The sequence below is a fragment of the Vanessa atalanta genome, chromosome 25, assembly GCF_905147765.1.
Source record: "Vanessa atalanta chromosome 25, ilVanAtal1.2, whole genome shotgun sequence".
In the NCBI taxonomy this organism is placed as follows: domain Eukaryota; kingdom Metazoa; phylum Arthropoda; class Insecta; order Lepidoptera; family Nymphalidae; genus Vanessa; species Vanessa atalanta.
Window position 1 is genome coordinate 1882475 of NC_061895.1, and position 26630 is coordinate 1909104.

The 26630-nt window shown below is 34.8% G+C and overlaps 3 protein-coding genes across 5 annotated transcripts in view; 1 reads left to right on the plus strand and 2 right to left on the minus strand.

The window, feature by feature from the left end:
* LOC125073685 (inositol 1,4,5-trisphosphate receptor) overlaps nt 1–5356 on the minus strand; it is a 68893-nt gene extending 63537 nt beyond the window's left edge. The window contains exon 1 of the mRNA XM_047684643.1: nt 5196–5356. The gene's annotated coding sequence lies outside the window, so the exon portion shown is untranslated. The remainder of the gene's footprint in view (nt 1–5195) is intronic.
* Nucleotides 5357–6862: 1506 nt separating this feature from the next.
* On the plus strand, nt 6863–9142 carry LOC125073687 (trypsin delta-like). Of its 2 annotated transcripts, XM_047684649.1 has the most exons (6): nt 6863–6971; nt 7216–7387; nt 7880–8135; nt 8218–8326; nt 8455–8711; nt 9059–9142. In XM_047684649.1, the coding sequence occupies exons 1-5, from the start codon at nt 6926–6928 to the stop codon at nt 8682–8684; spliced, it is 813 nt and encodes a 270-aa protein (XP_047540605.1). In that variant the 5' UTR covers nt 6863–6925; the 3' UTR covers nt 8685–8711; nt 9059–9142. The 2 variants fall into 2 exon arrangements, with proteins under 2 accessions (XP_047540605.1, XP_047540604.1); XM_047684648.1 differs by lacking the exon at nt 9059–9142 and having other exon boundaries at nt 8455–8860.
* On the minus strand, nt 8897–25872 carry LOC125073686 (membrane-associated guanylate kinase, WW and PDZ domain-containing protein 1). 2 transcript variants are annotated; one of them, XM_047684646.1, is made up of 22 exons: nt 25093–25872; nt 23415–23614; nt 22997–23106; nt 22695–22794; nt 22134–22265; nt 21728–21857; nt 21212–21411; nt 20879–21009; nt 20532–20633; nt 20163–20262; nt 19657–19779; nt 18739–19143; nt 18505–18618; nt 18201–18336; nt 17191–17266; nt 16502–16637; nt 16231–16355; nt 15798–15889; nt 11507–11593; nt 11053–11183; nt 10594–10797; nt 8898–10442 (listed from the first exon to the last, which is right to left on the minus strand). In XM_047684646.1, exons 1-21 carry the CDS (start codon nt 25305–25307, stop codon nt 10616–10618), a joined length of 3027 nt encoding a protein of 1008 aa, XP_047540602.1. In that variant the 5' UTR covers nt 25308–25872; the 3' UTR covers nt 8898–10442; nt 10594–10615. The 2 variants fall into 2 exon arrangements, with proteins under 2 accessions (XP_047540603.1, XP_047540602.1); XM_047684647.1 differs by lacking the exon at nt 11507–11593 and having other exon boundaries at nt 8897–10442.
* Between the last annotated feature and the right edge of the window lie 758 nt (nt 25873–26630).

Below are 26630 nucleotides of genomic sequence, written 5' to 3' on the forward strand. Positions count from 1 at the left end.
AACTTTCGGTTAAGATTCACATGCTCTAACCACTGGGTCATCTTGTCTTTTTGTCTTCATAATCTTATAGGAGATATATATGCATGTACTTGAGGAGGGTGCAGGCGAAGCCTCCAAAGACACCGGTCTTGAGAAAGTAAAAAAAAAACTAGGGTTCGCAATTTCATCATTACATTTGTCTCAAACACAACCAGTTTCTTTACGAATATTTTATTGAATGTCTATCTTCCATGGTTCACAAGTTTTATACGAAACAATTTCTATTTCCAAGTACAGTATTTATTACAATAAACGTAAAAACCTTAAATCATTATTTTTCTAGTCTTGGTATCGAAAATGAAACTTACGCTATGTTCAATAGTCAAAATAAATAGATACACGAGATTTCAAGGAAAACAGCGGTATGGACTTTTCTGAGCTTTATAATTTTATAACTAAGTAATATTTATCGAACATGGAACGCTTTTTCAATGTAAGTAGACTCTTGATAATATTAATAATAATTTCAAATGTATATATTTGACACACAAACAAATATATCTAGGATATATTCATATAAAGCATTTCAAGTAGTTTATCAAACGTTAAAGAAAATTATTGACAAGGTCACCGCGATGTCGCATGAACGAGACAATACCTACTAAGAATTAATTATTCTCTTACAACAAGCGACTGGCCCTTGTACATCGTTTATTATTAAACGATAATTAACAGGCTAACTAGTATATATATGTAGTAGTTTTATGACAATCCTTAAAACACAATTATATCAGAAACTCTAAGTTCGTTTCGTTAAACTACAATTTAAATGAATATATTTTTTTAACCCGGTGTAGACTTAATTGTGAGTAGACATTTTTATAAATTTAACATTCCATATTTTAATAGATATATCCTTAATCGTTTTGCAAAAATTCGCCCGCCAGGAAACACGAGAAACGACGATTTACTCTCCACACGCGCTGTCAGCGATTCAAAGATCTTTGCGAACTGTAAAACTGCGATCACTGCGAACTGTTATGATGTAAGCACTTTATATAAGTGAAGAAGTACATTAGCGTCATTCCTAAAAGAAAGTTCCTTATGTACTATTAAAGTATATATTTACATATTTATATTTATAAATACCTCATTGCATTCTTAAATAGAGGTATTCAATTAAAATATTTGGCATATAATTTATTTATAACTACCCGACCAGGGAACAATAAGAGTAAATAAAACATTATAATATATTGAAGTACAGACATAAAAAACAAATGTTTGATTTTTTTTTTGGACCAGGCACCAGCACTCGCGTATGCAAAACATAAATACATCAAACTTTCAACGTAAAGAATATCCAACGGATGTCCAAAATATTTTTTATTCAAGTAGGATCATAGAAGCACTTTTAGAACCGACAAGAAACTCGATAGTTATTATTTCTATCATTTTATTTACAGAGTATGACAGTAAAGAACATTTATTAAGAACATTTATACTTATATCCTACCTAGAAATCAATAAACACTACATCTAGTGTTATTTGAATTTCCTGGGTTTCTGATTATGGTCATATCTAAGACCAATAAAACGAATGCTCTGAGATTCATATATTCGTATTGTATGTTGATAAGCCTATGCTTATCGTTATTTTTTATTATTATAAACTCAATTTTCCTTATACAAAATATAATATACTAAAATGTTTTTCCTAATTATTTACTGTGTATGCTTATTACAACTAAATTATCAAATATCTTCCTGTTTCTCTCGACTCCGTTTTATCATTATTACGATATTATAAAGAGGAAATTGTTAAAAATGAATTTTTTAACACGTTCAAGGTCAGTACACCAGAGACAATGAAGTCTTTAGAAGTTTATTGTTCCCGAAACTGCTAAACCGATTGATATGCAACTGTTACATTATGGTAGTTCACAGTTTCAGGAAGCCCTTAGGGTATATACATAATATATGACTATATTATTTGAGATAAAGCTTCATTATATCATAGCTGGCGATAAAGCTGTCCCGCCGCTTTCGATGCGACCGCCGACGATACTATAAAATACACGAAAATGTTTATAGGATCATATATTTCTCATAAAAGGTAACATATAGCATTTTAAAGATAAGTCATAGTAATCGCTTTTATGTTTGAAAAAATGGGAACACATATAGCTGTTGTTGTTTGTTAACAGTATTAATCCTTATCAAAATATATACACATATATATAAATTAAATATTAATCTTTAAAGTGTACTGTAAACTTTGGACCAGTTGGACCACTAATTTTAAAGATTGTATTTTTTTAATAATATTGGACAACATCACATACATTACTCTGATCCCAATGTAAGAAGATAAAGCACTTGTGTTATGGAAATCAGAAGTAACGACGGTACCACAAACACCCAGACCCAAGACAACATAGAAAACTAATGATTTTTTTCTACATCGACTCGGCCGGGAATCGAACCCGGGACCTCGGAGTGGCGTACCCATGAAAACCGGTGTACACACTACTCGACCACGGAGGTCGTCGTCGTATTTGTATAAGCGCATGTAATATAAAAGACGTGTTCCGTACGTTGTACAATGTCTATAGGCGAATAAATCGCTTCGCCTTTTGTTTACCAATATATCATATTTATTTATTTTTTTAAAAAAAAGAACACTAGTTATTTCTTAAGACTTCAAATTCTTTTGTATATTTCATCATTTCATAATTTCTCAGATTGAGCTCAGCGAAAAAACAAAAACGAACACTTCCAGCGGTTCAACAAATCAAGAACTAAATTTAGACATTTGTTTTATAAACTTTTCAATTTTCATATTAAACCCGGTCAACACTGCGCCGCTGTTATGAGCTTACAAACATTACAAGTATGCTTCGTAACAATTAATTATCGTGAGCACAGTGCACTCACGCCGGTTAGCACAATTAACTCGAGGCGAAATGATTGAAATGTTTTGTTTAACTCTGATATATGACCATTTATATTAATTACATCGTATTTGATAACGTTAATTATGAAATAATATTATTTTCGTCGAACGCTATACACGATTAATCTCAAAAACATATTTATTCTAGCAATTAATATCTATTTAAATATGTATACACCGGACTATGTAAATGTTTGTGTATATTCTATAGTGTTGTGTAATGGTTTTATTTATTAAATTAAAAAAAAAAAAAAACATTACAATAACGACCGTCATATATAACTTCTAATTGTCGTCCGCGGCTTTGTTCGCGTTTTAGGGGTTAGCCGTCAGGTCTTAGGTATTAAAAAGTAGCTCATATGTATGTATATATAATAATTTTTGTAAAACATATAAACGTGTTCACATGTTGTACGAAATGATTAGAAACACTTAAAGAAGGGAACGGGACTGTTACTCCTTATTACAGATTATTTTATAACCTAGAGGGGAGTACAGTACTACACCCAATTGAAATAAGATTAATTTGTACAAGCCAATATTATATGTATTATATATGTTATATGTAACTTTGTCTGAACTGAATAAACAGTTATTATTATTATCAAATATATATATAGTATGTGCCTCGGGGTTTAATCTTGCTTCATACCGTATTAATGAATTTCGGTTCAGAGGTTTGTACTTGAAAGAGTAACAGACAGACACAGTTCCTTTCGCATTTATTTACAGATATTTGGATGAATAACTTATGTAGACTTATGAAGAACTTGGGAATAAGAATATAACATATTTTAAAAATCAGTTAAAACCGCAGCATCAAGCCAAGAATGATTTTGTTAAGTTAGAAATATACATATTACATTATGTTATTCGGAAATTGAACCTGTACTTGTAGTCAGAGAATTATCATTAGCATACACAGAATAAACTATATAGTATGCAACAATTGTTTATTAATAAATAAATACCTATATAAAGGAAACTCTTTGAGTCTTGACTACTATATATATCATATTTGGCTTAGCGACTACCATATACTTTAACAATTTATTTCCAATATATTTATAGGCAAAAATATAATCTAAGCGAAGAACTTAGTGTTACTCAGTTTTTAATTCTCCTTTTGAGCTCTTTTAATTCACCAGTGACCACACACTTGTCAGTAATTATCGAGTTCACAAAAAAGTTTAAAACAAAAAATGGTTCAAGAAAATATCTAAAGTAAAGGTCATACTTATAATTATAGACATTTAATAAGGTATGGTATCATACCTAAATAGTTTAAGAAAATGTTTTGCCAGTATGGCTTCTCAGTATAGTCAGCACATATAAATTACAATTAAATAACTTCATAAATAAATCACTGCAGTAATATTTTTTGAAATACATTAATCCAATATATTATTTTAATTAAGCATATTACTAGTAAATAAAATCTAGAAATTAAAGTTTTAAATTCTCAAACTATAAATTTTATCTTTTGGATAAAAAACATGTCCGATAATAATTATTATTCTTGATCATTTCATTATTAGTCTACCTACACAATTTCATATACACCAATTTTTATCAAATTACCTTACAATGTGGATATATTAAATCTTGTCTTACAATTCAATAATTTATAATTGTATTGCTAAATATAAAAATGTATAAATCGTTTATTATATAATTTAACATTAAATAAATAATATGCTTTCTTGTGGTGTTACAAAAACAGCCAATTTAGTTTTTTCTTAATCATGCAGAATATTTTAAGTGGGGGTAGGTATGTGACCTAACCTCAAATTAAAGTTTCTTTGTTGCCTATTAAAATAAAATCATCTATAGATATTCTCTAAATACATCCATTGAACAAGTATTTAGGTTTAAATAATTTTAAACGCTTTATGTGCTATGGAATAAGGCTATTAATTTATTCAGTTTTAATAAATATGACTGATCTTATATCGGGTACAGTCTGTTTATTGATGTAAGATTCTAATAGGATTCTCAAAGTGAAGTTAAATCTAGAAACCGGTCTTTCCTAAATAAATAACAGAAACATTTACTTTGGATCGCGTACCAATGACATTCATAAAAACAAGAAAAACTTTCTGATCACACCTGATATACGCCAGCCCAGCAACAGTCTAAGAAAACAGAGGTCTTCGTGGTATTTAACATTGAAACATTATTCTAATAAGAATACAATTTCAATGCAATACAGTTCAGAATCGCCGTTTGACAGGAGTAAATGAATAAACGATTAACTTACCCTTATCACACACCTCGAGCACACATGAGATGATAACACATAATCACAATAAAGTCCGCATATGATAATTAATGGGATTAACAATGACAATTCGAGAAAAACATGTAAACTTTGACTCGCATGACACTAAAATCATACGACACGCTTCCCTCTCGCTGAAAGGCGCGCCACTGCGTAGGGATACCATGTGTCAAATACTTTTACCCTAAAATAAATAAGCTAGGCAAATTATATTGAAGTACAATTTTAATATATACATTGAATATTCCGCTTAAAGAAACTAAATCAGTAAGCACATTTCGATGACGATTTTCGGCATTCTCGACAGTATGTTGTACATGGGAAAGAACATACTTTCCGACTCGATTTCACGTTTGTAATGTCGTAGTTTTGAATTGACTTAGACTTTATGGGCTTCCTTTCTAGCCGTAAACAACATTCTGATTCTGAAGCTATGAAAGCTAACATAACAGGAATTTTATCACCAAACAATTGTTTCATAGTGCTGTAAACTGCACGATTTGATTTATTTTTACTAAGCGCTCTTGGCTTTCTTATGTGTCTAGATTTTTTTATAGACGGCTCGCAGTTTTTCTGTCTAGTTTTTGATCCTTTTACTGCATGTAATATATTTCCAGAATTTAATTCTTGTTCGCCTTCATCATGTGAAACACCATTAAAATTTCGATTTCCCATCCTAAAAATATTTGTGAAAATAATACAGAATAATTTTGTTCAGCAGAAACTCATATTTTTGACGTATTTATACAAATACAAATTTGACGTTCACAAAGACAAAGCCAGTATTTTTTTTTATTAATAGTTAGCTCTAGCTCTATTTAATTATGTATTTGATATATTTAGTAAATTTATCTTGCAAATGTTGTAGTAGTAATCCATATCCGTAAAAGTACCTTCTTTAATATATAATATTATTATTTACCGACACATGTTGCAGAATTATATACGGGATAATAAGATTACCACTATTTTTTATGTGTATACCGTACTCGTGTAAGACATGTACCGGCAGTTAAAAAAAGGGGCAACTACTTTTTTAATTTGAGTTAAATAAAGAAAGGAAAATACACTAACATCCCAATTCTCAAAATAATCGAGATTTGTATGTCATGTGATTCTACTTGGGTTTTTAGATACAATTGCTATACTTATTCCTGTGCGTAGAAAATTATCAAAGGAAATAAGTGTTATTTAATTAGATAAAGTGTACGTGCATGATTGGCAGTACCAGTTATCTTTGTAAGCTTTTTGTATTGATATACAGGTTGTTGCAAAATCATGACTTTTTCGAGTTCTATATTACGCCTTCAATCTTATTTATACTAAAAATATTTATGGTCAAGATGTAAAAATAAATCAAAAGATCGTTTATCATTAGGCTTATAAAGAAAGGAAAGAAATAAAATGTATCTGAAAATAAACATACATAGAGAATAAGGATTGCCAAAACGAAAATCAATCAGTAAACAACATATTTTAATGGATTATTAGATAAAGTTTATTTAATTTTTCTTGTATTATAATAAAATATCCAGTAACCGATGGTATAATTATAATATCGAGATAATACTGAATATAAACACCATGTATAATCCTCATAAATTGGCGATTGTACCGAATTTTTAGTCCAGCTAAAACAATATATAAACGCTATTTTCGTTTTTAAAGCTGTCTTGATACAGCCACACAGGTAGTTCATCGTAGTCAGCATGGGCGCCAAAATTATTTGCTTGGCCTTTGCACTATTCTATACTGGTAAGTTCCCAAAGATAATAATTAAGATAAATATTTTGTTTGTCATCAAATTCATAACTGAAAAAAAAGAAAGTATGAAAATACAATAATTAAAAAAGGCATAATTCTTTTGAAACATACAGATACCTTTTTGGTGCCATTTGTTACATTTTTTTAAAGTAAATGTTAGTAATGTTAATTACATGTAGATTAGTACATTTTGTTGAATAAAGGTAAAAATATATATTCAAATGTATTCTTACAGCATCGGCAGTACCTGAGAGCCGAATCGTCGGTGGTACTCCTACCACTATTGAACAGTTCCCGTACATTTCTGCTTTCATCTACCACTACCCAAAGCCCGATATCTACATCCAAAGATGTGTTGGTTCCATTATTTCCTCATATCATATTCTAACTACAGCTTTTTGTTTTACGTAAGTATGCATAATAGATAAAAAAAAAGTTTTTTTTTTTTCTTAAAATCCGGTTATCTATAAAGTAACTCATGGTATTTTATTAACTTTTAAAAGTCGTAAGATTTTCAAAATGTTTGAATTCGGCAAACCACTCAATATTAAAAAAAGTTCAAGATTTTTTTATTGTTTAACGGCATAGCTAATCATGTAAGACATTACATCTCAAACCAATACATGAATTTAAAATAAAAGCAATCTATCAAAATTGTACAGATATTATCACTTTTATCTTACATCAGAGCCGATAAGGCAATTATGCAATTTACAAAACAAACCCTAAAAGTAATTCACCGATTAATGTATGTGATAATTGCGACTGTGCATTGATAATTAATTGATCGATGTCATCTTAACATTTATGATTTCTTTATTTTAAAAGTTAATAAGTAATGTTAGTGTTATTTGGTATTTATGAATATCCGGCTTGAAGGACCAATATTATTTTCACAGAGGCGCTGAACTTAAAAACATGCGCATACGCGCCGGTTCCACGAATAGCATGGAAGGTGGTGTTTTAGTAGACATTCACGATGTGATCAAGCACCCCGATTATGTCGAGACTCCACGAGCCCGTGACATCGCTGTTGCGAGATTAATAGAACCACTGAGGATGAGCGATACCATTAACATGTTGTTCATACCACCCGCGGGAACATACATTCCAGATCACCTATCAACTAAAATCGTCAGCTGGGGATTTGAAACTGTAAGTTGGTCTTTTCATAAATACATACTCCTTACTTTTATATAGCTTTCGATTTAGAAGAAATTATTTTAAGATATTTTAGGAGGACCCTTCGTCTCAACTGCAAACGCTTAAGACCATTTCACTCAACAAACTACCCTTAGCGGACTGTCAGAAGATTTTTGAGAATGAAGACGTTTCCATCACTGATGGTGAATATAAAAATAATTAGTCCTTTATTAAATATTTCTTAATATGCTTTTTTTTTTAATTAAAGTTTGTGTAAAACTAAGAGGCTTCCAATTGATGATGTAATATTCATTAATTATTTTCTTTTTAGCTGTGATCTGCGCAAGTGCTCCAGGCAAGGGCATCTGCGGCGGCGACTCTGGCGCACCAATGGTGTACAACTCCGTGTTGCTGGGACTCTCCTCCGTCTACAAGAACTGCAGCAGCGACGACTACCCGGACGTCTTCACCAGGATCGACTCCTACACTGATTGGATAATGGAGGTCGCTAGAGCACCAGGCACCTCTGAATCACCACTCAGATTTGCGAAAATCTTTTAAGCCAAATAAATTATATAGATTTTAGGTGTAAGTTATTTTCATTAGTGTTTAGACATGTGTATATTACCAAATTAAAAACGAAATTTGAGTTCTGTTGATAGGCAATAAGTATTGCAGTTTGTATAATTATTGGTTTTGAAAAGAAGTTAGGTATGGTGTAAAGAAGTTAGATATGGTGTAAAGAAGTTAGATATGGTGTAGAGATCTTAATAAAACTAAATTTTAATGGTTATAAAAATATATGTATTTACTGAGTAAATTTGCTTTTTAACGCCCAATCCCAACTTTATTCTATTCAGCATCATTCGAAACATATTACAATATAACACACTTCCGAAACATTGGAATTTATCGACGAGTATATTTATCTACAGCGGATTCCAATGGCGAGAGAAGTAATGACAAATAAAACTTGAAGCGAAGAGACATAACTGGATGACACCTCAAATAATCGATCGTATTCATATTTTTTTCTTGAAAAAATGCATTTCGAAGGTTAATGCTGTCCACAAAGTTAATACCGAAGTTATGGAAGTAAAATTAAAGTGGATATAATTACAGTAGTGTAGTTGATTGGAATAGTGCTGTATTATCAATAAAGATTTGATAAGATCAATAAATGAATGTAGTACATAATATAGCAGATCTATAAGCAAATTTTATAATATTGGTAAATATAAGGTTTGTATATCATTACTTCTCCTGCCATTGGAATGTACTTTAAGCGATTACATAATAAGACAATCTTTGGGCGTTATATACAAGAGGGTTTCATACATTTTACAACAATTGGATTAAGGCAAGACAGTCACATGAAGGCACTTACTGTTTTACTCTTAAATAACAGATTAAATTATCTAAATTACACTCCTTTCGGTGGTACCACATCACCTAACGAAAACTACAACACCATTAAAGACTTATTTAATTTCTGTCAGTCATAGTAACAAATTACAAATTTCCAATTTATTTACTTCCTAAAATATATATAATAATTATATAGAAAATTTATAATTGAATAATTCAATTAACTTCATATCATTACAGATATTAATATTTTTTATATTCCAATTAAATCTTAACAATCATCTGTTTCTGGTCCTGTTTTGTTATTTCATCATTAAAATTAACATTTTATTATTATTGCAAAAGTACATTTAACAACCATTAAAACCCTAAAATGTTCATTATTAAAAATATTATCCAAAATCCATACCCTATAACATTGTGGGATCATAGAATTATTTGAACATGTTTCATAAAATATATTTACAGAACGTCAAAAATCTATTTAGAAAATAGATTACACATAAGGTAGAGGTCACATATAACTAATATCTAAGTTTATACAAAACATTGAGCAAAATGTGTTTTAATAATCAAATGTGATTTCGCTTGTTTTGTCCTAATCATAAAACGAAAGTGAATAACAGTGTATGTTTGTGTATTTTAATGGTATTAAGGGCTAAAAATTTGGACGGCAACTATTCGGAAGAAGAGGCACTAAGTACTACAAAAAAAATGTAATTATATTTTTAATAATAATCTATCTATATCTAAATTTATAACTACAACTAAGATAATACTTAAAATAGTAATTTGATATTAAATTAAAGCTATAGATTCAATACTTCTAGTAATCTAGGCTTATAGTAATTATTCAAATACCTGTAAAACACATCGCTTCATTGAGGAATGAGATTTTCATTTTTGTTTGGAAGTCTAAGTAGATTCATTTTGAGATTATTTTGCATGTATCTGGAATAGGAGTAATAATAAAATGTAATGTCACTTATATTATTTATAAACAAACTTAAATAAATAAATGCTATACAAGTATAGTATAGTAAATTAATATCTCAATGAATAATCAAAACTAATTAATTTACAAATGATCGCGTGGTGTTACCGCGAGTGGGGCTCAGTGGGGCTCAGTCGTGGCGCGGGTCGGGCGGGGTGACGGTGAGCGTGACGGCGGCGCCCGAGCGCTTGATGAGCGCGACCACGTCGGGGTGCGGCAGGCTGCGCACGGGCTGCCCGTTGATGGCCACGATGGTGTCGCCCACGTGCAGCCGCCCGCAGCGCGCCGCCGGCGAGTTGGCGATCAGCTGGCCTGCAACACGAGCGGTGCCTCAGACACGCACCTCCACCAAAAATATATGGCCGAGTGAGCGTGAAGAGAAACGTCTCTTCTCTTCTCCTTTAAAATTACTGGAATTAGCCGACGTTATGGAATAGGGCGCAGAATGTGCATATGCCCTATATTACCAAAAATATACAAATACATACTTATTTTAAGATTGGCATAATGCAAAAAACTACGATTTCTCGTATTTTGATATAATTACATTTCTTAATATGAACTCACCTATGGTACTAGTGGCTTTGTTGGTAGATGAAATAACAACGAAACCGAATCCTTCTCCCTCGTTTCTTGTGACTGTCACGTCATAAGGAGTCGGAGACCATCCTGTGTTTGTGTCGTACTGAACACCATACCTAATAAAAATCGATTAATGGAACGATGGACATAGCATACAACATACGGACAAGATACATAAGATTTATTTATATATAACTTACTAAAATGTAATAAATAAGAAAAATATATTTAAACTTATCTATATTAAAGTATGTACACAAAATATTTCGAATTTATAAAATAACCAAAACCACGTCAAACATAGAACCCTTGGCACCCAAACTGACAATTCGTTAGTTTTATTATCAATATGAAATGTGTTACAAAAGAAAATCATGCAAATGTAAAATTAGAAAATGAACCTAAATAGTATATACATAAGATTGAAAATGCAACGAACATTGACATATGCGCGGCGGGCGGGTACATCGGCGCCGGGTGCAGTATGTTGTAGGAGGCCGGCGACACGTGGTGCAGCGGTTCCGTCCTGCGAGGTCACGAGTTACACTTACAGCTATACCGATCTACTGGGACCTTTGACACTGTAGTTCTACTAGACATCACTTTAGATTATTCTAGAATCATAGTATTTTTTTTTTTTTTTTTTTTTTTTTTTTTTTTTTTTTTTTTTTTTTTTTTTTTTTTTTTTTTTTTTTTTTTTTTATGGTATAGGGGGCAAACGAGCTGGAGGCTCACCTGATGGAAAGCGACTACCACCGCCCATGGACATCTGCAACACCAGGGGGGTTACAGGTGCGTTGCCGGCCTTTAAGAAATAAGTACGCTCTTTTCTTGAAGGTTCCCAAGTCGTATCGGTTCGGAAAAACCGCCGGCGAAAGCTGGTTCCACAGAGTGGTTGTGCGAGGCAGAAAATGCCTTAAAAATCGCGCTGTTGTGGATTTACGGACATCTAAGTGGTGTGGGTGAAATTTAGAATTTTGTCGAGATGTCCGAAGATGGAATTCAGCTGCCGGGATTAATCCAAACAATTCCTCGGAACACTCCCCGTGGAAAATTCGGTAGAAGATGCAGAGTGATCCAACATCTCTACGCAACGCCAAAGGATCGAGCAGATCAGAAAGGGCTTGATCGTCGATAATTCGAGCTGCTCTACGTTGGATACGGTCAAATGGAAGGAGCTGGTACTGGGGAGCACCCGCCCAGAGGTGAGAGCAGTACTCCATGTGAGGCCGAATTTGCGCCTTGTATAGTCTTAGGCGATGGGCCGACGTGAAATACTGTCTTGCCTTGCTGAGCACACCAAGCTTTTTTGATGCCAATTTGGCTTTGCCTTCCAGTTGACCGCGGAACTGAACGAGGCTCGAAACATCAACGCCAAGTATTCCGATACTAGCTGTGGCGGCTAACGGAATGTTCTCGAATCGTGGAGATACGACGAATGGTGTTTTTTTAGCGGTTAACGCGCAAACTTGCGTCTTTTTGGGGTTGAAATGGACTAGGTTTAGCCGGCCCCAGTTCGAGACTTCGTTTAACGAAGACTCGATTTCAGACACAAGTTTGTTCCGGTTTTCTTCGACGTTTTCCCGAGAAATATTAGCACGGCCGGTGTATGAGGTGTCAACGGTACTGTCGTCTGCATAGCAGTGAATGTTCCTGATTTGCAACAAGTCATTGATATGCAGAAGAAACAGAGTGGGTGACAGAACGCAGCCTTGTGGAACACCAGCGTTGACGAATTTTTGGTCGGAGCATGCACCGTCGACAACGACCTTGATGCTCCGATCTGCCAAAAAGCTGGTAATCCAACTGCATAATTTCCCGGGAAGCCCATAGGAAGGAAGCTTCGAAAGAAGCGCTTTGTGCCATACGCGATCGAAGGCCTTCGCTATGTCCAGACTGGCTGCTAATGCCTCCCCCTTGCTCTCAACTGCTTCCGCCCATTTATGAGTAAGGTAAACTAGAAGATCACCGGCTGAGCGACCTCGACGGAAACCGTACTGGCGGTCACTAATCAGCTGGTACTCCTCTAGATACCACAGGAGCTGACAGTTTACAATGGACTCCATTACCTTGGAGAACAAGGGGGTGATGGCTATAGGCCTATAATTGGACGGGTCTGAGCGGTTACCCTTTTTGGGAATCGGATGCACTAAAGCAGTCTTCCAGGAGATCGGGACGACGCCTAATGCGTAAGATTGCCGGAAAAGACGCGTTAAGACCGGTGCCAACTCGGGAGCACATGTCCGTAGCACGATTGGAGGGATGCCATCGGGTCCACTCGACTTATGAATGTCCAAGGAAAAAAGTGCTTTACGAACTGCACTTTGCCGGAATTTAACCTCCGGCATCGTGGTATCACATCGCGGTATTGTTGGTGGTGAATTTCCTTGGTCATCCAGGGTCGAATTCGACGCGAAGAGAGAGCCTAAAAGATCAGCTTTCTCTTTCGCGGTATGGGCCAATGACTCACCGTCCTTGTGCAGAGATGGAAAAGAAGGCTGACAGAAATTCCCAAGAACAGCTTTAGCGAGAGACCAGAACGCACGTGTTCCTGAAGGGAGACGCACCAGTCTCTCGCCAATTCTGCCAATGTACTCCGTCTTCGCCTTAGCAATCACATTTTTGAAGGACCTAGAGGCAGAGTTATATTCCTTTCTGAATGCGCTGGTCTTTACATCACGAGACGCTGATGCGTTAGCCCAGTCATGGTAACGTTCCCATTTTCGGCGTGAGGCCGTTTTGCAGAAACGACCAAACCAGGGCTGGGACTTGCCACCGATGGGCACCGCAGAAAACGGAATGAACAGTTCCATACCCTGAAGCACCACATCGGCAACAGAGTCGGCAATAATGCTCGGATCATCCAGCGAGAAACAAACCTGCCCCCATGGGTAGGAGGCAAAGAAGGACCGCATCCCATCCCAATCCGCTGACTTGTAGTGCCACACGCGGCGGCAGCCCATGAAACGAGGACGTGAGTACCGCATAACCGGAACTGTACTCCGAACGAGACAGTGGTCCGACGAGCCCAGAGGGGGATCGACGATAACCTGATAGCTATCCGGATGAGAAGTCAGCAGAAGGTCCAACAGGGAAGGTGTATGATCCTCCACGTCCGGTATTCGCGTTGGCGAGGTGACCAGTTGTGTCAAATCATATGCTAAAGCGAAGTCGAGAACAGATCTACCCGCATGATCAGTAGTACGTGATCCAAGCCATTCGGCATGGTGGGCATTAAAATCACCAAGAACCACGATCTCTGCGGATGGGATCTGCTGCAGTACGGAATCTGTAGCCATTTGGACGTGCTCAACCAGTCGGTCGGTTTCGGCATTACCGCTATGGGACCTATAAAGGCAAGCGTAGATTCGCGGATGGTCGTCACAATCTACACGCAGCCAGATAATTGATAGGTCCTGTCCTTCAAGACTGCCGAGGCGTCGAGAGCAGATATCATCTCTGACGTAAACGCACACCCCAGCTCGTGGTACAAAGGAATGTTCCAATTTATACCCGGGGTAGGAAAGAAAAGTCGTATCGGCAGGAGAAGATATCTGAGTCTCGGTAAGAAAGAGCAAGGCCGGCTTCGCCGTCTCAAGGTGAAAGTGGACGGCGTTCAAGTTCGAGTTGAGTCCCCTTATGTTGCAGAAGTCCACAGTGAGGGTGGTAGGGGTTGCCTTATGATGCCTGCTCCGCTTGCCCCGAACAGTGGCGAGCGCAAAATTGCCCCCCCCAGAATTCGGAGGGCAGCCTGGGCATCCCTGCTCAGGTGGTGTACGTCCTACTACGTACGGTAGTCGGTATGGCAACACTTTTTTCTTTAAGACGATGTCTAAACGCTTATACTTGCTCCACGCAACATCAGCGCTGCCTTCTGCTCTAATAAGCATTAAGCTTTTTAAAATATTTACCTTTATATTGTAATTTATTTTTCAATAAAAAAATTAAAATGACGTTGCAAGAATCCTTGTAACATTTAAGATTTTATGATATACATTATAATATGACATCCGTTTTCCATTTATTTGTGGTGCAATTCGAAAGCAGTGTGGAAGGAACTTTACACTTGCCTTACTGATTCTAACCAACAGTCCAGTTGCAGTCACCATAAGTTGTCACGGGAAAAGTGCTCGTAAGTATACCGTTATAAGGTATATTTTTAGTTTGATTATAGTCTGTCTGTATTTTATACTTGGCGCGTGTTGTTTACATTTACACGATAAAATTGATAACGTAAAGATGTAACTGATCATATTAATTGAGTTAATTGAAATGATGATTTTTGTAATTAATTATAATTTTAATGATTTAACCCGTTAATTATTTACAATGAAATCAATTAAATAAAATTTTATATGCAATAAATATCGAATTCGGGTAAAAAAGTATTGTGTGGTAAACAATATTTTACTACCTTGCAACACAATAGGTTACTTAAAATGTACTTTCTTATACAATACTAATTTAATTTTTACTAAAATATTGTTTAAGCACATAATAATTTATTTCTTTATTTATTTGTTTTATGATTAATTTAAGTATTATATAGTAATTATTATTTATTGATTATTGGTTGATGGTGAATAGATATTATGAATTATGAGTTTGACGTACCATAACATTTAATTACAGAAATTATTAACCAGATTTCATGCATATTTACATAGTAGTTTCGGTATATAACATGGCTGAGTCATGTTAATAAAACCATGAAGTTAAAATAGTCTTACGCGAGCAGCGGTTGGTGCGCGTGAGGCGCCGGTATGGTCGGCAGTCCGAGCGGCTGAATGTCAGCTCTGTTGTGTCTCACACCGAGTGTTACCTGAAAAAAATTTAAAAAAGTAAACCAGAAGCCCGACAATAACCTGCTTCTAGATACAGGTCTTATTATATAATAAGATATATATCTATCTATAACCAATAAACAAATATCCTAGGAGCTTATTCCATCATCATAAGGATATTCAAGCACTGCTTCAGTACAAGTAAATGGATACACATCTAGCAGAATATCACACAATAATCAAAAAAATCGCACATGTAAAATTAATTACATGGAATGTTTAAACTACTATTATTTCTGAGAATATTCGAGTACATAATAAATTGCATGCGACAAGTTAAGTGCCGTGAAGTGAGTGCTTGTTGCTGGATGGTACTCACGTGTCCGCGGGCGGCGGCCTCGCACACGTAGGCCACGGCCAGCGCGTGCGTGGCGCCGGCCAGCGGGATGCCGTCCACCGACGTCAGCAGGTCGCCCGGCCGGAGCAGCCCGTCGGCCGGCCCGCCTGGGGTGGGCGACGGTGTGAATTAATATAACACGAAATACTCTAACAATTGTATTTGTTATCGTATACGATAAAGAACATTGTTATTAACATTATTATATTGAAGGAGTGGAATATAGAAATCTTAATACTAATTGCTGACTAACCCGGCACGACATATCCCACGGCGACCCGACTGCCGTCCTCTGTGCCCCCCACGATACGGAACCCGAAGCCAGCTGATCCTCTTGCCAACCTTACTAACACGTCTGCTTCCGGATCTGTCGCGCCACCTGCTTCTACCTGAATATGAAAAAATGACTTAAGAAGTATTAAGCATTCCATACAACACCAACAACCTTAGGAACTAAGATGTTATATTTGTCTGTCGTTACTAGCTCACTCCCCCTTTCAACCGAAATACAACAATACTGACTATTATTGTTTGGCGGTGGACTATGTTATCAGTGGGCGGTGCCTATCCAGATGAGAAAAAAGCGCAACCACCTAGTAAAACTTAGGTTTTCACAGAGCGATGCACAAGTAGGAATAGAATATCCAAAGATGAATAACATTAAAGTTAATTATTAATAAATCTTACTTTATTTGTGTTTACATACAAGGGTAGGTCCTAAGCTGTAAGGTGTAATAAAATAGCCTATGTACTTCTTTGAAGTTCAAACTAGCTTTATAACAAATTTCATCAAATTCGATTCAGTGGTTGAACGTGAAAGCGTAACAGACAGACGGAGTTACTTTTGCATTTATATCGTATAGATTAAGACGTATTGATCATCAGACCTAATATTATTATGCTATATGTAAATTACAAGATAAAAATTAAAGATAAAAATACCTGCGGGTAGTTGGCGACATACAGAGCGTTCTGCGTTTCTTCCGCGTAGCACGGAGAGCGCGTTGGGGAGCGCAATCTAAGGAAATTATGTGCGGTAGTAAATTTTATTACTCAACTGTACAAAAAAGTAGTCTTGGTGCCATCTAGGCATTCACTACCAGTAATTTTTAATAATTGCAATAGATAAACTTCGACCAGAGATAAACGAGCAACAACTTCCTGTAAATGACGCTAAAGAAACTAATTCCAAGAAAATATTCGTGGCATATTTAGTTTTTCATTTGATATATTGGAAAAAATATTTTGTAAAAATGAAATTAATTTTGGAAAATTTTAATGTTTTTTACAATAGGGTTCATAAACAGGGAACAATTAATATATCCTAGGAAAATCATACACACAGACAACGATTAGCATTTAAGAAAAATACTTATTAACTACAACATGGGTCATATGTTTAGCAAGTTCATAGATAAAAAAATGTTTCAGCATGTGGATCGACGTTTCATCTTTGAAGATGGATCCCATCAACAAACAGGGACACGATTTCAACGCGCCCTTGATGATAAGAAACGGTACAATACCGAACATTCTTCAATAACATCAACAAAACGCGTGTAATTGGGATAATTTAATTATGATAATATTTTGATTCCTTAAATACTTGAATGGTTACAAATTACAATTCATTTTGAACTAAAACATATATAGCTTAATTCGTACAAAATGCTTATTATATTGAATACTGTATATCAATAGACCACACATTAAAGATACAATTCTAAAACTTACTTGGCATAAATAACGATAGTTATTGGTTTACACGTCATCGGACAGCTTAAATTACATAAAGTATTATATATATTTATTATTTATATTTTAGAATATATAATAATGTATAGTACATATAATACATAACGAAAACATTAACATCTCATAATGTCTTTTGATGACATTTTATATAAATTAAATATAGTTACACTTTTGATCAAAAGTCCTGTAATAGTTACCTAAGCGGCGATCCTTTTATCCGGCTGTTGGATGAGTTATTGGAAGGCGACTGACTCTGCAGACGTGTCGAGGGAGAATTGGCGAGGAGACGCTCTGAGGCGCTGTTGTTTGACGGCGAGTGACTTCTCATGCGACCTTGAACAATTAGGGATTGTTCTACATTATCATAAACCAATAAAATATATATATTTGTCATGGGAAGGCATACAAAATTATTTTAATAAAATTATAATAATACTATTTCCAGATCTTAATAAAGAGAGAGCTTGAATAGACATGTCAACAAATAAAGTTTATGATCACCGTTCGAATTAGAGGGCGAATGCGGTCTGTTTCTGCTGGTCGAAGGCGATTGTCTAGATAGTCCACCGACAGCCGCGGTACTTGGAGAATGAAGCATACCATCTTCTGGAAAACCTGTAAATAATTATTGATATTTATTATGTTTGTTTTCGTATGTAACTTCCTTCTAATAGATAAGTAATTTTTGTAAGAATTATTTTGTGTAATCAAATATATATTCTACAGTTTAGTTACCTCCATTATCGCTACTATCCGCGACACTGGCGTTCCCTCTCCAGTATGCGGCATTCATATCAACGTGCACGGTGGGAGTGGGGACTTCCCCCCAGTTGTTATTCCACCTTTCCCCTCGCTCCCAACCATTGCTCGGACCTTCGATCCTACCAATATATTCTGTATTATTTCCATCCCATTTCTGGCCCGTTTCATCCCATTTCTGAGTCTCAGCCCAGTTCCTGACATTGTTGGAGTTGTCTAGCCAGGGCTGTTGCTGCCATTGGTTGTCCTGGTTGTCGTTCCAGTGCGTGACCACGGGTAGGGTGAGCCTCGCTCCGGGAGTGCTGCTTCTGCGTCGCCTTTCCATTATACTTTCACGAGTTTCGCGGTTTTTCGCTTCGGGAACCGCATATGTTGCTTCCACTGAGATGGTGATATTATGAATGAGATGTAAGATAGCAAATATGTAAAATTATGATATTAAAACTTTCTATAATATTTAGAGAGTAACTGGAACGCAAGGCTAATCTAGGCTAGTAGTAGCTGTATAGTCCTATGTAAAATATTAGAGCATTAAACACTCGCAAATCACTTTTGTGATTCACACGCATTTAATCTCTTAGAGGTAATTTCATATTAGCATGGAATTAAATGATTATTTATAATTTGTGGCCGCAAAAAAATAAGTTGTACGAAGTTTGCTACAAAGATATTATTTAATACTACTGGTGAGGCGAAAAACAAAATGAGATGCCTCTAAAAAAAGGCTAAGTACGACGCTCACGATGATTTGAAGAAACTTTTATATGTCTATATCTACATTCAAAATTATTATATTAATAATGAGTCTAGATCAGATACATGACGTAAATAATAACATGTAGCAATCTATAAATGTTTGATCTGGCGAATGCAATAAACATATGTTATATTTACCTGAATTCATTCCGTTCTGTCTCTCTCGGAGCTCGTTATCCGGCGTACGTATGGGCGCAGACCTCAGCTGCTCAGCCGTTGGAGTTTTACTTCGACCCAACTGCATATTGTTGTTTGTAGTCACTGAAACATTTTATTAATCTCCTTTATTAGAGAACATTTATGCATTTTTTTTAAATATATGCAGGAAGTTTAGTTATTCGAAATTCCTTTGAATAGATAAATTCTCTACATAATCGAAATTCATTCGAATAAAGGCATGTTATACTTAAACTTTTTTGATATGTTTAGGCAATGTAAAATGTTATCTTTTGTAAATGTTATGCGAAACGTGCGGACGTGATAATATCGTCAGAGAAAAAAAAAGTGAATTTTATTTGGTCAATTTATTTCATAATGCTCGAAATATATATCTAATTGGCACAATTTTTTGTCGAAAAAGATCAAATAGAGATAATATAAAAAGCTAGAAAGCACTGCCAGCGGCACCGCCTGGCGCGACTCACCGGTCGCGGCGCGCGTGGCGGAGCGGCTGCGCGGCGCGCGCGCGCTGCGGCGCCACACGCGCAGCGTGCTCTCCGACAGCGCGGGGCACTCCTTCAGCACCTGCAAGAGACCGGACGGCTCATCGTACGTGTACGTCTCGGTTACATTTTAATTTTAAATTCATTAATGCATCCCCCTTTAGAGCTACGTCGGAACCCACACCTCCCGTCTTCTGTCTATTGTAACCGAGTCGAAAAATCCCGGCCGAACGATGTTTACACAGAACTAACAGTATTTATAACTAACAACAGAAGAGAAAATGCATGACGAAAATGATCAAATATTTGGTTTGAGACGAGTACACATATTATATTTAAATATGAACTTACTTGTACGACGTGTTGGTGGGGCGCATGTCTAACATCTGTTTCTCCAATTTGCAACAGAAGGTCGCCCTCCCGCAGCCCAGCGCATCGACTACGATCTAAGACCTGGATATTGAGGTGTAGTTCCATTAAATAAAAATATATTCATGTACAAAAGCATAAAATATGTCAAACGCATAACCTCTTTGGCCAGTTTGATATAACAAGCTTGGAGGCACGCACAGATAATGTTATCTGTATGTGTACTAATATTTCTTTATTACATGATTTAAAAAAAATGATTCAATTAAAATCTTGTCGTCATATTGCTTATTATAATCGAATAATCGATTTCCCGAACGATATATTACCTTTTTGACTTTCTGTCCGTGTACACTGTCTGCTATGGTGAAGCCAAATCCCGCAGCGCCTCTGCGTAATGTGAGGACGAGCTCCCGACCCGGCTCACTTGCAATACCATTATTGTTGCGATGTGGATGATCTGTGGCAATAGTAATTTCATAGTTGGAAATATTATGTAGATATTCAATTTTTTTTAATCATGCTTTTCCCAATCAACTTTTTGAACTTGTGGAATACACATGCGAACTGTACTCCATGTATAATTATTACTTAAAATATTTTTTTATCTACAGGTAGCAACAATTTAATATATAAATCCTTTGACTTTTTTAATATCTTACCGCTAGCTAAAGAAAGTAGATGGTCTGCAGATGGGCACCTCGGAGGCACCTTGTTTTCATTGGTCGTTCCTATTTCATCTAGATCAAATGATCTCGACATTAGTCTCCGTTGATTGGGGCTATGAGGAGTGTCAGGGGAGTTATCTGTTTCATCTCGACCTTGTGATGTGTCAACGTGATTGGGTGAGTCAAGGTTGAATCTGTAAGTTTGAAAAATATTAAAACTGGGCCTGGAGAGGGTAATATTTAAACATAGTTTGTCTCTGTCACTAGTGTATGCATATATATATATTGCTATTGCATTCACTCAGGGGCAGTGATAGAAGTCATCAGAGATTTATAAAAAAAAGTTATAAAAAAGGGTTTATTCACCTGCACATGTTCAATTAATAATCAAAAATATTTTCTTTTTATCCACTATTTTGATAAGTAATGTACAAAAATGAGTATAAGTTTCAGGTTGATTAATTATTGTTCGGGTGTCGTTTCACCCGTTGGCATTATTTCAAGACTAACCTAGTCCGCAAGGCTCTCGTGAGTTGCTGCATGGCCACGGCGTCGGGGGTGGCGGGCGTCGTCGCGTCCACCGCCAGAGTGCTCAGCACGCGCGTGTTCGGGTCTTCCGAGTCGAAAGAGAGAGGATAGCCTGGAACGGAAACATATTATATTATTATTAAATAAAAAAAAATTTATGTTTGTTTGTTATCAAATGTAATTTATCCCACTATTAGAAATCTTAACGGCACAAGAAATATTGGCCATAATATAATTAAATATATATTAGCTTAAGTAGTTGTTCCTTGTTAAGAAAAATAATTATATAAAATATGATTACTTAGTGTTATCAAGTAAGAAATTTAGCGATATTTATTTATGTGTATTTGATGAACAAAACATAAGATAATTCAAATAAAATTCTTACCTCGCACAAGATGTAAAGTGACTTCAGTGCCTGGTGTAATGGATTGGAAGATCTGAGCGACCTGCGCGTGCGACAAGCCTCGAACGGCCCTCTGCCCCACCCCCACCACAACATCGCCAGGGCGAAGAGCGCCTAAATCACGAGAGAAAAAATATTGTGAGACATTCAGCATACAATAGTAGCCCGTAGATTTATCTCTGCCAAGGAGAGGGCCTCGATGGCCTAGTGGTTTGAACATGAAGATATCAGCCGAAAATAGCTTTATTGGATAATAACAAGCATTATATCCTCCTGATAGGTTTCTGTCACATCGTTCGTTTTCGTGAGTCCTCATCCTAACTCATTACATCAACCACTCTGAAGGAAAATAGGAAAGAATAGTCAATTTTGCAGGGGATTTTAAAGTACACCAAGCCTGTGCGCAAACACAGATGCACTCTTTATTCCCGACAGGATAGAAAATTTAACATAAACAAAGCAATCAGGAACAGGAATGACTCAACACACGACACATGGGATATTACAACGTATTTTGTTTTTAAACACAATGAGTGAACTCACCATCGATCCAGGCCGGACTATGAGGTACTATACTGCGGATTTGCAAATATCCTTCTGTCTCCGGTATTCCTTCAGCTCCAATCAAAGTGAATCCCAAACCCTAAAAATATTATAAATTAATTAAATAAAATAATATTTAATAATAACCGAAATTAAGTATTTAACCAATATTACGTTAATATATATTTACTTGAGAATTTTTATGGTTCGACAATTCCAAAAGGAAGAATAAATATTGTTATATTCGAAATAGTTCTACTTATATCGTTTACTCATTATATGAATTTTGTTTATAATATTACCTGTGGGCCTTTAGTTAGATTTAAAGTGAATCTCTCGCCTCTCAGCTCTCCAGTGGTGGGAGGACCGTTCACTTGATTATTATTGCCGTTTTCTGCAGCCATTTTTTCAGCTAAAATACGGAAATAATAATGATAATGAAATAATAAACAAAACATTAATAGATAATTAATTTGTTATATCATAACTCAAAGATTGAATTTTCTCTAAAAAAAATACCTTGATATTCAATTAAACTAAATATTATTTAATTTAATTGAATACTTAAAGAAATTTTGTCAAAATTAAAACAAATTATAGCATTACTAGGCTTGTAATAACTGCTAGGTCATTAATATATTTCATATATTAGCATTAATAATATTTGTGATGGCAATTTAGTCATAAATAATTTATTACTGAGATATAAATATAACTTACCTCTGAGTCTACGAGCCTGTAGAACAGGATTCTCGTATTGAGTGCGCCTATTGATGTGGTCCACATAGTAAGAGCCATACCGTTCATCTGTGACCCGTTCCCATCCATATGGCAATTCATCTTCACCACATTCACCGAGAGAATGCTTTCTAACTCTCGCTAGTCTTGGATCCAGCCAATGTGATGTCCCTGTATTGTAGCTAGAATTGAAAACATTATAAATTATTCATTGAGCAGATTTGTTTCTATTGAGCAGACGTTAGGTATCCTAACAATGTGTATACAAAATTTCATATTTGGTTGAGTAGTTAAGATGTGGAAGCATAACAAATAAACTCACTTTAGCATTTATAATTTTAAGGTTCAATTTACTTAGTAAAAAAACTCATAAGACACACATGGAATCTAATTATTGTTAATTATAATAAACAGAATTGGACCAGAAGTTAGTTAGTTAGTAGAAGATAGTTATCAAATATTACAGTAAGTGACTTTTATTTGACTCTTTTTACAAAGCCTTATTTGAAAACTATGTTATTATAACTATTAAGAGAACAAAGTATTTAATAATATTGTCAAATCACTTACGTTTTCTACACAAAAAGTCTACCGTTTTAAAGACATTACAATTTTAATTTGTAGGGAACAAATAAGCATAACAAATATATACATTTTCATTTTAACTTAGAAAAAAAAATTGAGAACAAATACAACAACTATGTATATAATTGATGACTTACGGGGTCAGGGTAAAGCCAACCAACCTTCAATTTATAATTCAATCCTCTACAATGTATTAAAAGGCTAAATGACCCAGATTGCTTGATGTATGTCTTTATGTACTTTTTATGTTTCTCTTTTGTATATATTCTATATAACTTTTTTGTGCTATTGAATTAAATGATGTAAAGGTATTTCCTTATAATTCCAAATCAATTGATTTAAATACACAGGTGCAATATTTATGTAAAATGATTTTGATGGGTCTTAATACAAATATTAAATAAAGTTAAATCATAGAAATATATATACCAAGTTATTGAACAAGAAATTACCTATGCTGCGGTAAAATAGAAAACTCATTGAAATTAGCATTACAAATATTCTGCATCTTAAAAGATTCAGATTCCTGATGTTTCGATACTTGTCTAAATAAAACCTGTTTTTATATTCTAATTAATAAAAAAAGTATATAATAGAATGTCACCTTGACAAAGAAATTAAAAAACTGGTGTTTTTTTTTTTTTAAATACATGTTATTACTATGTAAAAAAAAATGTTGATCAAAAAGGTTATATCCAATTTAAGGTAAATTTTAATACCACCTTTTGTTACTCTTCTTTCCATAGCATAAAAACATTTTTTACTTAAATTTCACCACCTTTTAAAGAAACACTAAAAATTCACTTCTTTAAAAGTTGTGAATACAACAACTTTTGTACTGAAACTAAACTTTTCCTAAGAACAATATATCTATTTTTAGATCTCTTTAAAATATGTGGTTTGATGTTCCCATTACGTCTTCAATGTGTTCTGTTTAACATCATTAGCAAGCTTCATTGCTAACAGATTTTCTACTGATTGAATTGGTAATTTCGAATTAATTAATTGATTTATTACCAAGATTATGTGAATTTCACTTTTAATACTATGCTATTGTTTTATAAATGTTACTTACTCTATGAAATATCTTTCTCCTGATGGGGTGAATGCTTTTTCCCACATTGGAGGTAATGGACCCAAATTATAATCATCCTCATCTTCTCTCTTGTGGTTTGGATCACCAACTCTTACACCAACTACAGATCCTCCAACTGTCCCTGCTGTTCCTGAACTATGAGTAGAAATACCAGCCGAAGATAGTCTATCTGAATCCACTGAACTTTGAGCCATTGCACTATTCCAAATAAACTACGAACATTTTAAGAGAAGACACTTATTTACAACTATTCCCGCCAAGTGCCTCGCATACTTTGAGCTATACTCATTGAAAGAGGCAACATTCCACAAAAACTAAACAAAAAATGTATACTGCTTCTCACTTATGAGTCATTTTGTGATCTGATGACTCTTCGGTCTGTCAGGTAGTTTATTTTTTAGTTTATCATGATACACACAGTTCCACGTAGTTAGCGTAACTGATTTTACTTAAATTATTCGCTTAGTCGTGTCATAGTAACAATGCACTCAACTCAATACATTGTTGGATCGTGCGTTAATTAACGCCCGACGTATCTGCATAATGCACTGCAGGTGCATCGAAGTTGTAACGAATTTTGCTATCGAAAACAACACACATTCCGCTTCCCTGTACCGATTGTAACGGTAAATTAGATAACACAGTTTAAACGCCAATGCTTTAACATGCTAATTAGATAACATGTTCACTTTCTCACATAAACAGGTAAAATATTAACTTTTTGAAAGTAGGTGCAACAAGTTGATGTTAAACTGACTGAGTAGGACGTTAGTCGTTAGGGCTGGTATGAATACGACATAACGACACATCGCATTCAGCTGTTTGTTTGGTTAAGGCCTAGTGTACACGTTTAGTTTTGAAATATTTTAATATAAGCAAAACATGTAACTGGTATATTATCGAATCGAATCTGAATATTAAATATTTTAATTAAAAAAAAGGAAATGTATTATTTTGATGTTAATTATTATTAAATATTAAGTGTAGTAACATTTGAGTCCGATAAAGTAAGAAAATAATCTCCTTCTAATAATTCGAATTTTCAGTAGATGTCGTTAGTGGGACGTAGAAGTTTATAATAGTAGAATTATTTTACGCAGATAATAAAGTACCTGTGCATTAAGATTTTTCATAGATAAGTATGTAAACATATTAAAAAAAGTTAATCCTTAAAGGACGTATTTATTATGATGAATGTAGTTTTTCATCAAAAAAGGGAAAGGATATTTTTCCTCGAGGCAGTTTTTTTTGTTTTAGAATTAAGTCTTTCTATTACTTTATCTCAATAATTTACTTTGACTACAAAGCATATCTTAATTTTATTCCACAAATTTATTGTTCGACGGCATTCAAAAGAAAAAAAATTAAATTCTATATAAAACGTAAGTGAGCTTTAAGGAAGGATTTTTCATATTCCTCTCCTTCCCTATTCATCACATTTAGATGGTTAAAATGGAGAGGGATGAATTTTTGTATAGAAATTCTTTATTTCTGATGTTAGATATATGGAAATCCGT

Excerpts from the sequence above, each read along its gene's own strand:
- LOC125073687 (XM_047684649.1), top strand. The coding sequence starts at position 6,926 with ATGGGCGCCAAAATTATTTGCTTGGCCTTTGCACTATTCTATACTG. Across the intron at positions 7,388-7,879 it reads ACTACAGCTTTTTGTTTTAC|AGGCGCTGAACTTAAAAACA; the intron begins GTAAGTATGCAT and ends TTATTTTCACAG. Across the intron at positions 8,136-8,217 it reads TCAGCTGGGGATTTGAAACT|GAGGACCCTTCGTCTCAACT; the intron begins GTAAGTTGGTCT and ends AAGATATTTTAG.
- LOC125073686 (XM_047684646.1), bottom strand. The coding sequence starts at position 25,307 with ATGGCTCAAAGTTCAGTGGATTCAGATAGACTATCTTCGGCTGGTATT. Across the intron at positions 21,412-21,727 it reads ACGAGAGCCTTGCGGACTAG|ATTCAACCTTGACTCACCCA; the intron begins GTTAGTCTTGAA and ends TCAAACTTACAG. Across the intron at positions 11,594-15,797 it reads GCGCACCAACCGCTGCTCGC|GACGGAACCGCTGCACCACG; the intron begins GTAAGACTATTT and ends GTGACCTCGCAG.